Genomic DNA, 13,831 nt, shown 5'->3' with positions numbered 1-13,831 from the left:
CGTCACGCGAGAGGCGGAAGTTCCGGTCCGGAAAAGCGGCCGGCAGTACCCTCTTCCGGCCGGAGCCCGGCGCGGCGTGGTCCGGTGACGCCGACGTGGGCGAGCCGCGGTGGAGCCGGGTGTCGGGCTCGAGAGGGGTTCGCCAGCCTCCGCCGGGCGCGTGCCATGCCTGGACGCCCGGTTCCCAGGCTCGAGTCCTGGTCGCCCGACCACGCCCAACCCGCGCCCCGGCCAAAGGAAGAGCTACGTCAGCGAGCGTCTACACTCTACATGCTTTTTTATTACAAGACTACCGAGCATACGTGGAAAATTCATCATCCGGTAACTACATCTAAAGCACAAATATTTGGAAAAAAAAAAAAAAGAATAAACAGATTCATTAAATTATGATATGATTAAATCATCGACCAAATAGAAAATTTATATAATAAAGCCAGAAAAAAAAGTTGTAAAATATAGTTTACAATAATTATTCACATTCAAGGCTGTACATCCATACATACAACAACGTGGCCCCGAACATGAATTCAATCCAAATAATTCATATATTAGATTTTAAATAACACAGACTGAACTAGAGGCCAACAATAGCCAGCAAATAACCTTATATAAGAATAAAAATACAAAAGTGTATATCCTAGTATCATTGCATTATTTGTTTTCATAAGTTCTTTTTTTAATTTTTGCTTTGCCTGTACATCACAGTTACAGCTACAGACCAGGTAGAGAATATTACACGTTATAACTGACTGCCACCAACCTGAAAGACAGCTAACATACTACTGATTCATCCTATTTTGTGTTGTTAAGGAACAGCTACAGCAGCTCTAAATATTGCAAAAATTTGATTTTGTCGATGTCCAATCAAACATCACGATAGAGGCTTTTCATCAGCAAAATGAACACCTATTCATAGTTATTCAGCCAGATGGTTTAGACTAGGGTGTATTACACAGCTAAAAAAGTTTGCCTTTTGTAAAAAGTTCTCTGTACATAGTTTGGTATTTCTTCATAGTGAAGAAATGGGTCTGGGGGAAATTCAGGTATCCTTGGAGGCTTGCCCACCATGCTGTCTGAGCTCAGATAAAACTGCCCTCTGCTGAACAGCTTCCTCCCCAGGCCAGATCTCCACAGGCAGCCTAGTTCACAACCCTGCAGTCTTGGGCCAGCAGCCTGCACCCCTCAGAGGCTCTGGGAGTGACTCCTGCCGAGTTAAGGCACTTGCCATGTAGTCTGCCTAAGAGGCAAGGGCCACACCCACTCGAGTCACCATCAGTTCATGCTAGGTTTGGGTATGAAAGGAAACAACATGGGGAAACGCATATGGTGCCATCTCCAAGAACAGTACCTTCACCATGATCTCACAGCTGCTCAGCCTCTGCTCTGGTCTATGGACCAACCAGAAGGAGGTGATCAGAGGGAAGGGAGGAGATCTAATTCTGCACAATCTGGCCACAACCTCTGACAATGTCCAGTGGCACTGAGCATGGCACCCAGAAAAGTCTCTCATGCGTGTCTCACCTCAGAATTGACAGACCCCAATCTAAAGTGCAGAAATTAAGGATGAAGCCAAATTTGGGTGGTCTGGACTTAAAGACAACTAGGCAACCTGAAACACTGGTGGGCAAGGAGAGGGGAGGAGAAATCCTTAAATCCTTGTCAGCCAGGACAATCACATTCTACAATGAAAAAACCTGGCCAGCATGCTCTAATGAACTGCTAAGACCTAAGTCCTGTGATCTGAAGAACATGAGGGCAAGCACACTTCCCTAAAATCCAATTGTCTACATGGTTTCAAGTAGAGCCTTTGCTCTTTTGCTGATTCCAAATGGCCCAGTGTACTTTCTGAGTCTACAAACTTCATTACAAATTATCCACTAAGTATGTGGCAAGGTCAGTTCAACACTTTATCTCTGCTGACTGTGCAGATGCAAATTCAGTACCATTGTGGACACAAAGTACAAGATTCTGGAAGTGTCACCAAGCACTTGAAAGCCATAGCAGCAGGGGAGGGAAGGTAACATGCAAGCATAACCAGGTTTTCTCAATGAAAATAAGGAAACTGGCTTTTGGAAAAATATGTCACAAATGGCCTGCAGTAATGACATCACTTTAGGATTAAGGGGGCGGGGGGGGGGGGGGGCGGGGGGGGGAGAGCAATCTTACTCAAACATTCTTGGGAACACACAGCTTACCAAAAATTGATTTGTTCAGAATCTGCAGAACACAACTAAGGAAGTTCTGTACTGGAACTCTGAGCATCTCCTCATCAGACCAAGACAGAGGAGAAGAGACACTGCACTACCTTTAAAATGAACAAACTCTTTGCCCCCAAAACACCACTTCTAGGAATCTGGGCAGGGTTGGGGCGAGGGAGATTCAGAGTCCAAAATCAAAGATTTATGAGGATATTAATCACAGCATTATTTAAATGGTGAAAAACCAGAAGCCACCTAAATGTTTTATAGCAGTGAAATGGTCAGATAAATTATGATAAAAATTATTAACCAATATTAAACTCTACAATCATTAAAAATAAGATTTTTCAATCACTGTTCAAACATGACACATTAACAAAAACTACCAAGTGGGAAAAGCTGGATGCAAAATGGTGTGCGTTGTCATGTTCCCAGGTCAGTTACAAGAGCGAACACACGTGTGCAGGTGGGGCAGCGAGGCGGCAGGCTGGGCCTGTATACAGACGCACGCAGCGGTCGTTCCTGGGTGCTGAGCCTCGCGCTGTTTTCAGAGCACAGATGTTTTAAGCAAACACATGCCCCGGAGCCCCGTGCTGGCACCCCGTCCTCGGGGGGCCGTGCCACAGGCCTCCTGCAGTTCCTTCGGGCCTGCAGCACAGGTGCCACAGCCTGCCCCCCAAGGGGGCTGCAGCAGGTGCAGCTCCCGCCAGCTCCGGCCTGACCCCAAGAGTCATCTTTCCCAAAGCAAGTCTAACCAGCCCCCTGAGACGCAAGGTTCAGGATGGCAGGCCCGTGGTGCCCTCTCGGGGTAGGGCTGCCCACTGCCCTGGTCAGGTCACACCTGGCTTCCTCACGCCCCAGGAGGGAGGCCAGGCGTTGCCAGCCGGCAGACCCCTCCTGCCCCTGCTCTGTGGCGAGGGGCCGAGCAGTGAGGGAGTGGCGCTGTCCAACAGGCACTGGCTCCGGCTCCGGCCACCCCCCCCAGCCCTGCCCTTCTCGTACGACTCCGGGCTCCTGAGCTGTTGAACACTAGGGCGTTCTCTTTCTCAGCCTGGATCAGCCCACGTTTATGTATATGTTTCCAGGCATGTCTGCGTGTGTACAGAGGCTGACATCCACCCACATCCACATCTTAGAACGTAAGGCACCTGCCTGCCAGGATGAGGGCTCAAAGGACGAGGTGGATAAAACTAAAGATTACATGAGGAAGCACAGGGTAAGAAGAGAATATGTAAGGGCCTTTAAAAGAAAAAACAAGGGAAGAGGCTTGTGAGTGAGTAGAGAAAGGTGGCCGACAAAGAAGGGCTCAGCTGTCACTGGCTCAGGCCAGGGCAGTCACTTCACTCTGCCAGCTGCAAGCTCAACCCCAAAGCCCTGGGTCTCTGGCTCTGGAGGTTAAGATGGAGCTTGTCGGTTGAGCCCAGGAGGTAGTGGCGCTCTCCGGAGGGAAGAATGCAGTGGGAGCACTGTCTCTCCCTGAGCGGCCCAGCCAAGCGTGCTTTTACAGCCAGGACTCAGCTCTGCCTATCACCCCCGCACCCAGACACCCAGAACAGACGCCGCAGGGAGCGGCTCCCTGCCCTCCAAGTGCACACACAGATGCGGGCGCTATGGCGAGGGGACATTTGAACAGGGTGTGCACCTGAAACCCAAGTCCTGATCCTGAAAGAAAGGCTCAAGACAGACTCGCTTTTTGGAAAGCAGGTGAACACAGGCAAGCCTTTTCCAGAGCAAGGAGGAGAGGGGGCTGTCTACGGCTACACGCCCAGGTCAGTGCCTTATTTCTGGGCCACCCCCCACCCCCGGCAGGCACCCCCTGCGCCTTGGTATCCTACACACACACACACACACACACGCACACGCACATACCCGCTGGCGAACCCGGCTGCATCTCTGCGCCCCTCCAGACCCCCCTGCTGGCCCCCGCACAGTGCGATTCTCCACAGCCCAACCTCCTTCCGAGTTTAACAGCCGCTGTTGTGACATCACCAATAGAGGTTAAGACATCCTTCCCTCCGCGTGCACCGTGGATCACACACGTGATGGGTGAGACAGGAGGTAGGGGCACAGAAGTCGTCAGGGGACCTTTTCCATGGGAGTTTAAATCGGTGCCTTTGTGAAAGTCCAGAGGAAATGGCAGTCAGCCCTCCCCTGGGGACAGGGCCACAGCGCCAGCTCCTCCACTGGGACTGAGGGCTGCCCCCAGGGGCCCCCTGAGCAGCGTGCGCCCCTACAGAGCAAGAGGACATAGCCTGAAACTGGAGAGGAGCTGGCGGCCCGGGTTCAAGTGTGCTATTCCTGCCCTCGCGCAAGGGGAGTGACGCCACGCTTCTCCAGGCGAAGCCCACGTGACGGCGACCGGAGGGCCTCACGACGTGAGAGGGCTTTTCGACGTTCCTGGTGGACACATGAAAATGCTCTGAGCTAGACTAGGAGAAGGGGCAACTTTAGCAGGAAAAGGGTGCGCGGGGCAGCCTTGGTGTGATGGAGGACCAGCCCATGTGCCAATGCCGGGCACCTCGCAGCCCCAACTTCACCCGGACACACTCACTGCACCTTCCAACCAGACTCTCAGAAGGGCCACTGGTGCTCGCTCCTCCGAGAGGAGGCCACCAGGCCTGTCTGCCCCGCTGGCTCAGCCTCACATAGGGAGGGGGCCACAGACCCCGTCTCCTGGGGCTCCCCGGGGCGATGCTACTCCGTGGGGTGTCACACTGGAAGGCCTGGCCGGCGCCCTCCGACAGCAGCGGCTCTGCACTTCGCCTGGACAACCTGTTCCATTTCTCAGCGCCCGGAGCCTGCCCGGCCAACGTGACGCAGGAGTGCTTGCAGACAGACAGCAAGGACCGCAGGAATCTCACAGCCATGGCTACCAGAGGAGCCAAGCGCGGTCGTGGGGATCAGGCCAGACACCGGGAACGAGAAGAAAGGGGAAACGGACAAAAGCCAAGAACCCCCCGCCCGCACAGCTGGAGGCCCCCCAGCAGGGGCCTGCCTGGCTCCCTGGGGAAGAGTTGGTTCCCCGATGATCCAGGGGCAGGGAGAGCCCAGAGACACGCCTGGGCCCAGGGGCCACAGCAGGACGGGCGTGATGGGCCCGTGGTGGAGAGTTGGTGCCGCGAGTCTGTCCCCGAGTCGGGGCGGGAGCCAGGCGGACGTGCACGGCGCTGGTCCCCACGGCGAGCAGAGCGTGGAGAGCTCCACACAGCACAGAGAGCAAGCAAAGCGACCCTGAATTCCTTTTCGTTATTGGTTTTGTTCTTTGTGTGGTTGGGTGTTTTTTTTCTTCTTTTCTTTTAAATAAAAAAGCTGCAAGGTTCCGCCGTCTGCGTCCCCCTTGAGATGGCCGGCAGGTGGTCTGGAAGCGTCCGGAGGCGGCAGGCTGTGTGGGGCATGGCCCCGCGGCGAGGGGGGGCCGCAGCGTCACTGCACGGCGGCGTCCGGGTGGCTCTGGTACCTGTGCCGCCACACCTCCTGGATCTTTCGGCACCACTTGTGCGCGTTCCCGCTGGGGTCCATCAGGTAATATGTCCTGTTCGGCTGCAGAGAGAGACACGCTGACTCTTCCCCTAGGGGTCCCAGCACGACCGGCACCCACCCGGTAGTGAGAAACCGAAGAAGGTGCCGGCTCCCGCGGCCACAAGCACCTCCAGGAAGCCCGAGAGCAGGTGGGCATTTTCCTTCCATGTTTGTGCGGAGGGTCAACGTGCAGGTGAGGACCTGCAGTTCCCTGGGGGTGAGGTCACCCCGAGACTGAGAACAAGCATGGGTGTCTCCTGACCCAACTCTGAGCTGAGCCGTGAACGCTGGGATCCCTGGCGCATGGGGAAGGGGGACCACGACCCCCCACTCCACCTGCCCCGTTGGGCCACAGCATTCGGCCGCTCTGGATGGAAGCACAGAGGCCTGAGTGCCCGGCAAAGGAGAGCCCATGGGGACAAACTCACCGTGTGCACAAAGAAGGTTTTAAAATTCTTGGCCTCTGGTCGGAGTTCTTGTGACCATGGAATTTCACCTTTCAAGACTTTGTTGACAGGATCCACATAATACAAGTGTGGCCCTTCCGTGAGCAGCAACTGTCGTCGCCGTGCAAATAAACCCTGGTGCAAACGACAACAGGAAAGAAAGGACACTGCCCGTTAAGGCTGAGAGTGGAGGCTGGGCGCTCCCCTGATGCTCGGATGCTGGACTGTCGGGGCGCTCCAGCATGGGGACCACCACCAGCCCCTGCCCACTGGCCTGGGACAGGAGCGGGCGCACCTCCCCCGACCAGGCCCAGGCCCCTGAGTCAGATGGAAGTGGCGGCACGCCTGCTGGTGTGAGCCAGAACCCGACATGCAGGATGGGGCATCCTACTCTGGCTGCCGCGCGGGCGGGGCCGCACCCTGGCCCCCAGCGCCTGCCCTCAGCACCCAGGCCCTGCCGCTTCCCAGGCTCTCTGCTCCACGCCAAGGCCGAGTCCTGAATGCTGACCCCCCACCTGCCGCCTTCACAGAGGCTCTCAGGGCAGAGCAGCCCAGGGTGGGGAAGCCTGAACCGACAAGGGCCCGCAGCAGCAGAGAGATAATGTGCGCAGAGTCTGATATTTTTGGACGCGTTAACCCATTTAATTAATTCATAAGACAAAGTAACATTTTCAAAAACAATCCTGATAAACTAATAAACAAATTGCTGGGATTTAAACAGATGCTCCTCAACCAGACAGAAACCTTGACCTCACTGACCAACCCCAGCACTGGGCAGAAATCAGAACCCTGGCTCCCCAGTCAGCAACAAGAGGCCGAATTTCTGTCTGCCCAGCCTCCGTGTGCTCTCAAAAGGCCTCCCCGAGCGGCTGAGGCCGTCCTCAGCGCTGACATGCAGAGACGATCTCTGAGAAGGAGGAATGGGAGGAAGACACGGACGCTCAGGAAGTCGCCTCTGGACTCTAACTTACCTTCCGCTTGTCTACTGGACCCATTTTTAGTATTAAATTATTTTCTACAAACTGGTGCCTATAAAAAGAAGAAAACAAGGATCAGACACTCATGTCAGAGTCAGAAACTCTCCAAACTCCTCCCTCAGAACAAACTCCCCGAACTCTGCCTCAATGAAGCCTCTCCCTTCAGAGACCCAAGCACACTCCAGTGAGGGGAGGAAACTGCGGATGCGCCTCAGCGCCCACACCGCACAGAACTGAGCCTGCCCGTGGGCCCGTGGCCACAGGCGCTGGCAGGACCCCAGCCTCGGCTCTCCTCAGCAGCGTCTGCTCAACAGGGGAAGGCATGGGCAGATGGCAAGAACACATGTGCTCACCACCTGGAAGCAAAGCTGGGGTGAAAGAGAGACTGCTGTTCTCACGTCACCACACCAAGCTGGGACCCCGACACGGCACTCAGAAGCTACTGAGCTCTTTAGAATCACAAATCCCGAAAGAGTCAAGTCGGAAACTTGGTTTAAGAACATCTCATCTGGTGTTTCTATCATAGTAACAAAGTACTTGCATCCAAACATGGCAGGAATTTAGAAGAAAAACTCCCAATCACAGACTCTGACTCAAAACATCTTAGCAACAAGCACCGGCCACTTTGACTCCTGGGACCTTAGTGTCTGCAGATTCTCTTCTTGGTTAAAGCTAGCCGTTACCGCTTTATGTTTTGTCTGACCTGACCGAAATTCTTGATCTAAAGGTTCTACTGTAGAAACAGTGAAAGGCATAAGACACTTGTCACCTCACACAGTGAGGATCTTACCACAGAAGTGAACAGACCGCCCACTTCCCTGACTCATCCTGGGACTGGCACACGCGTGAAGAGAACAGCCCGGCTGGGGGCCACGTTCTCCTGTGAGTTTAACTGGCCTCCAGGTCTGCCCACCGAACCCACTAGGAAACACCCACTCCACAGAGCCCACTAAACCAGGGCCCCCGACAAAGGACCCAGACCAGTTAAACTGACACGGCACCATGTGGATTTTGAAAACAACTTGAGATGATCAGATTATCTGATCTGATAACGGGGTTATGTGTGTGTATGTGTCCTAAGTACAGTCTTGTCCCAGGTGTGTGTGTGTGTGTATCTGTGTGTGTCCCCCGAGTACAGTCTAGTCCCAGGCATGTGTGTGCGTGTGTCCCCCGAGTACAGTCTCGTCCCAGGCTGGTCAAGGACCTCACTGCCAAGGCCCGCAGTTAACTGGGCAGCAGGGGCCGGGTCACCCGGGAAGCCAGACAGGCATGAACAGCAGCAGCCTCCGCGGCCTCAGCAGGGACGGCATAAAGAGGTCACACAGGAGGAGGACCAGAGAGCAGGTGACAGCGGGCAAGCTTCGGTGGGAGGGACCCTTCTCTATGCTGAAAACAAGTCACCAAACAGAGTAACAGACATGATACAAGGGAACAAAAGGAACCTCTAACTACAGAAATAACCACAGTTACAGGAAAATAGGCTGAAGACCTTCCGCAAATACAACCTACAGAGAGCCAACACCTGTGCTCCAGAGTGCACACAAAGCGGCATAAAAGGGTTAAAACCTCGAGAGAAAGCTGAGCAAAGGACACGGACTGGAAATTCTCCCCAAAAAGTGAAATGGCCCCAAATTCTCCATGGCTCTAAACAAAGAAACCGAGCCCTACTCTTCTGGCATTCTTCTGGGGTGCACTGGGGTACTGTGACCGAGGGAGGGACTCCCAGGAATACCGCAGGAATCCCGCTCCCAGGAATTTACCCTCAGGACGAAAAGATAACAAAGAGAAGCACGCACGCTCACAGCAGGAAGAGTCATGTCCGTGAACCTGCAGACGCAGGGCTGGCCATCTCCTGACGCAAGGCCTCTGGCCGCAAGCTCCCTCCCGGTTTCTCCCGAGACAGGAGAACCACGGTGGGCAGGGCAGGAGCAGCCCGAGCTGGGCGCAGGCTGGATGCGGCGGCAGCAGTGAGACAGCCTAGGAGCAGCGTGCAGAGGGGCTGGGCAGCAGCCACAGCTCGGCAGCCCACTCACTCGGCTGACCCACCTGTCGGCCACCCTGAAACGTGTAAGGACTAAGGAAGCATTTTCATCTTTCACTTCTGAAAGTCAACCCCCACCTTCCTGAGGGGCGCGCCCCAGGCCCCGCCCGGCGCTGGCACCGCCTCTCTGGCAGCGTGCAGACCCAAGTCAGAGACACACCTGACTCTCAGCACGTAGGCGGTGTGTGGCCGCGGCTTTAACACAGCCCGTGCCCCACAGCCTCCGGCTTCCACCGCTCAGGTGCCAGCTGCCCACGTCACTTCACATGGGGTGACAGGGTAACCCCCCTTTCCTGACTCCAGAGCCAGCTCCCTCCTCCTCACCTTCTCCCACCTCACCCAGACCCTAAGAAGGCCCACCTCAAGGTCACCGGCGAGCCCGGGCCACTGCAGGAGGACTGTCAGCCAGCCACGGCCCCGAGGCGGCTCCACAGGCCCCGCGGCGGGGCCCCCACACCAGGCTGCCAGGCAGGGGAGGGAGGGCCAGGCAGCCATGGCCAGCTCACTCCAAGTGCCCTCTCTGAAGCCTTTAGGGCGTGAGGCCCCTTTATGCTTTCAACTTTACGAAAACCCTAAAGAGCTCTCCTTCATTTGGGTCAGATGCGTTGATACTTATGTGTAAGAAATTAAAACAGATTTCAAACGTTTAGCTCATTAAAAGATGAAATAAATCCACCCCATATTAATATAAATGATTTAATTTTAAAAATAACTTCTTTCAAAACAAAGGTAATTAACAAGACGCATTACGCTGCTGTATGTTCTGCAAACCCCTCTAACACCCGGCTCCACAGGGAGCTGGGTTTTCCTGTCCATCCCTGCCTTCACTCTGCTGTGCTGTGGCGTCCAGGCTGAAGCGCACAAAGACCTCAGAGGAGCACTTTAACGCCTCCCAGGTATCTGTGGGCATCTTCTTTGACACTACACCTGAAGTCTCCGACTGTCATTTCTTACAGGTTAGCTGCCACATGGAAGCCAAATCCCCAGGAATGAAGTTTTCATACTCCGTGACATCAGAACCCACCCATCACCTTGCACTGTGATTAGATCCTCCGCCCTGACATGGTCTGACAGCACCCAAAACTGGTCATCTGAAAAATACTGGTTCGCTGAGTTATGGAGATGTTCCGAATCCTGACCAATTTCATTCTATGATATCAACAAATCAACCCACAAACATTGCTACCTTTCTCCTCCAAAGTCTTTTAAGCACTGGGAAGATGTCAAGCTCACAGTGACGGGTAAAGCTTCCCCAAATTCTAATTTTCACTTGAAGGTTGTGATTTTATCATTGGTAACAAACACTAGCAGTTGTTTTCCCTGTAGTTACAGGCTCATTCCATTCATTTCCCAGAAGAACACTGGTTGAACAGCTGAGTGAATAACCCCAACTGGCAGGTAGACCTTCCAGCGGAAATGGGCATCCAGGAGCAGACCAGTCACCCAGCTCCCAGCAAGTTCAGCACACAGAGCCCATCCTGAGCAGTCTCGTCCTGGAGGCAGGGGCAGCAGGAGGCGTTCTGCAGGCCTCTCATCCGCTCCACAGCACACTCCCCAGATGTGTCCTCCCTGCTTGTCTTCCTCTGCCTGTGACCGGTGGCTGTAAGAGCCTGCTCCTCCCGCACAGCCTGGCCCTGCGGCCGGAGGGTCTGCCCACAACTACTCTGGCACTATCACTACACGGCCACACATTTGTTCCAGAACAAATCGTGACATTCAAAAGGGGTGCTCAACACAGACTGTCTCACACACTGCGCTTCCTGCCAAGCACACAGGGAAAATGTAAAAGAACACTTTCTTTGATGGCAAGCTGGGGCAAGCACCAGACAGACGCCAGCAAAGTAGTGAGTGCAGTCCCACTGGAGTTCTGTCCACCTGCAAGGGAAGAGGACCACGTGGAGGCAGAGACACCAACTCTCTCCCCATGTCAGCAGCCACATCTTCAATCCAGTGAGTCGCGGACCATGCTCACGGCCCCGGCGGCTGTCAGCAGGGCCGGTGGCCCGAGACTCTCCGGACTCTCAGCACTCCACCACACCTAACTTCAGGCCCAGGCGCTCCAGGGGCTTCACGATCTCTGGGTTGGAAAGAGCTTGTCACGTGTCACAACATTCCATTCCTTTATCTCTGAAATTCTGAGTGACTGGTCTCCAGATGCTGCTGCAACTTCTCGAGCACCAAAACAGCAACGATACTGTTCACAGACACAACACAGCAAGTTGCTCAGACCCCACAGCAGGGAAAGCAGCGTCTGTTTGATACAGCTGTGCCCAGCTTCTCTGGAGTGGATTCCTCCCTCCCATGATTCAGAGAACTCAGGGTCTACCTCTTGGCCCCTCAAAGGCTCCTCTCTGCCCGTGCGAAAGGTGAAACCATAAACATGCTTGAAGACAATGTCCAGGCAGAGAACCTCTTCTCAACAGGACCAAGACGGAAAGCAGAAAAGAAACACACCAACTGGTCTGACTTTGTAAAAATTTGCAACTTCCCCTCCCAAAAATATGATGCACAAATAGAATGAAAAAATAAACTGAAGAAAAATGCTTTCTCAAAATAAACAAGGGACAGTCTTCATATCCAAGGCACTGAAAAGCCAATTTTCAAAAGACGCAAAATGTACCCCCAAAAAGGATCAAAGAACACAAAAGTACCTCAAAAAATAAGTATAAGTGGCCAACACACATGGAAGAGGTATGCCCCGACCAGAATACAGGCGCCCGCTCACACAGCCCATTTCTAGAGCAGCCAGACGCTCAAGGGCAGGCGGGCCCTCGCGAAACGGAGGTTCGCCGTGGACACAGAGCACCAACTTCTTAAATAGGCACACCCCCACCCGCCACTTCAGGGCGCACCATGAAAGACTCAAATGAGGAAAGCCACATGCAGAGGGTCATCTGGAGCAGCAAAAACTCGGGACATCCTAAACATTCCACCAGGGGGTGTTGGTTATTCACATCACAGCAATCCCAGTCCAACCACATTGCTTGCGTGCCTGGCGTGCTGAGCCCCAGGGGGGCCAACCCCACACAGCCCCCAGCCAACGCACCAAACACCCACTTCCAGTTCGGCGCTTCAAGGGTTGGGTCCTCATGTGCAAAAGGCAGCTGCGCGTGACGGGGCCCTGACGGCAGCGGGGACAAAGGGCGGGACCTGCGGTGCTGCTCACGCCTGTGCGTCCTTACCAAGGGTTTCCGCTGGCCTGCTTCTCCAACAACAACCTCTTCTCGTCTTCAGAAAACTGCAAGTCCAGTTCAAAGGAGTTCGTGTCCAGGTCGTGGATGTACTGCTCGATGTTGCTGCCCGCCCGCTGGGGCAGCCCCGCGTCCACGGCCGACAGGGAGTGCGAGGAGGACGACGCCGACACCTGCATGCAGCCGAACTGGCTCAGGAGATTGTCGTACTGCGGGGAGGACAGGCAGTGAGCGCAGCACCCGGCCCCTGGCTCCCCTCCGCCCCCAGGGTCCTGGCCCCCTGCCCTGGAGGGAACCCCGTGGCCCACGCCCCGAAGGTCGAGGCCCTGGGGAGACAAGCTGCCGACCAATGGCCCCGCTCGGAGTACCCTGACCAGTATGGGCCACTCAGACTTCTCCTCACTACACAGCTGGCCACCAAGCCTCAGGCTGGGCCCGGCCTGCCCTGCGCCCCGCTTCTGACAGCAACCTCAGAAGCTGTTCACCCTTGAGAGAGGCGCTTATCTTCAGTCCTGACCTACAGGAAGGGGAGAGCCAGGACCTGGGCCTGCTGACCTCCGTGGGTCCCATGCCGCCCTGCAGGTCAGAATTAAGGTGGCAACACCGGAGCTCTCACCCTGGTAAACACGATGAGACAGCAGACAGAGGGTCTGCACACGACACGCAGGAGTGTATACACGCCCCGTGGAGCCAAGGTCCCTGGGCACTGAGATCACAGACAACTCCTCCCTCGGAGCCCGGCCAGCAGTGTGGCCCTCTGTGGGAACCCCCTGCCACAGGCCCTGGGGACCCTGCCCATGCCAGCATCAGGGCTCAAGGGCCTGGTCGGCCACTAGGGCCAGGGAGGAAGTCCTCTGCGTGTGCAAAGGCCGCGGACAGCTGGAGCCAGTGAGACAGGGAAGCAGACCGGAGAGGGGGGCACAGATGACGCCCCACGTCTGGCTCTCCTTGAGTCTGAGCATAAAGGATATTTTAGGGCAAAAGAAGGGGGATGTGCTGCTTTAAACGGTGTGGAAGACATGAAAAGGCGCTCTTGATCTCCAGGAGGCAATGCCTGTTGTAATTTTAACTCAGCTGTGAGTGACTTTTAAGATAAACTCTAGAATTCCCCAGTCAACAGAGGTGGAGTGCTAAATATGATGACTGGTTACAAGCCACAATGACAGAAATCACACCAGAAAAATGGACTGTGGCTGACAATAAAAACATCTGAACGTGCACATGAACACAACCTTCCCCAGGAGAGTTAAGGAACCAAGGAGACCAAGGACCTCTGCTGCCCACCCCTCAGGCCTGGCATCGGACGCTAAGAGCTGACAGCAACCAGCGTCCATCCTCAATGCTATGTCCCCTGAAAGCTCAAAGCAGCAGTGCCCAGGGATCTGGGAAATACAGGGAGCATTCCAGAATGTCTTCAGATACACAATTACACAGACACCAGCCAAAACCCAAAGACAGA

General features: G+C 54.8%; 1 protein-coding gene across 1 annotated transcript in view; it reads right to left on the bottom strand.

Annotated features, from left to right (window-relative positions):
- Positions 1 to 260: 260 nt before the first annotated feature.
- The window catches only part of PDPK1 (3-phosphoinositide dependent protein kinase 1), a 62,957-nt gene continuing 49,386 nt past the window's right edge, over positions 261 to 13,831 (bottom strand). The window contains exons 11-14 of the mRNA XM_043916005.1: positions 12,364 to 12,581; positions 7,135 to 7,192; positions 6,146 to 6,298; positions 261 to 5,738 (exon numbers count right to left, since the gene is read on the bottom strand). Coding sequence (XP_043771940.1) covers positions 5,622 to 5,738; positions 6,146 to 6,298; positions 7,135 to 7,192; positions 12,364 to 12,581 — 546 coding nt within the window. The 3' untranslated portion in view covers positions 261 to 5,621. The remainder of the gene's footprint in view (positions 5,739 to 6,145; positions 6,299 to 7,134; positions 7,193 to 12,363; positions 12,582 to 13,831) is intronic.

The sequence above is a fragment of the Cervus elaphus genome, chromosome 10, assembly GCF_910594005.1.
Source record: "Cervus elaphus chromosome 10, mCerEla1.1, whole genome shotgun sequence".
Classification (NCBI taxonomy): domain Eukaryota; kingdom Metazoa; phylum Chordata; class Mammalia; order Artiodactyla; family Cervidae; genus Cervus; species Cervus elaphus.
The sequence above is the reverse complement of the archived record's forward strand: the minus strand, read 5'-3'. Positions and strand labels throughout refer to the sequence as shown.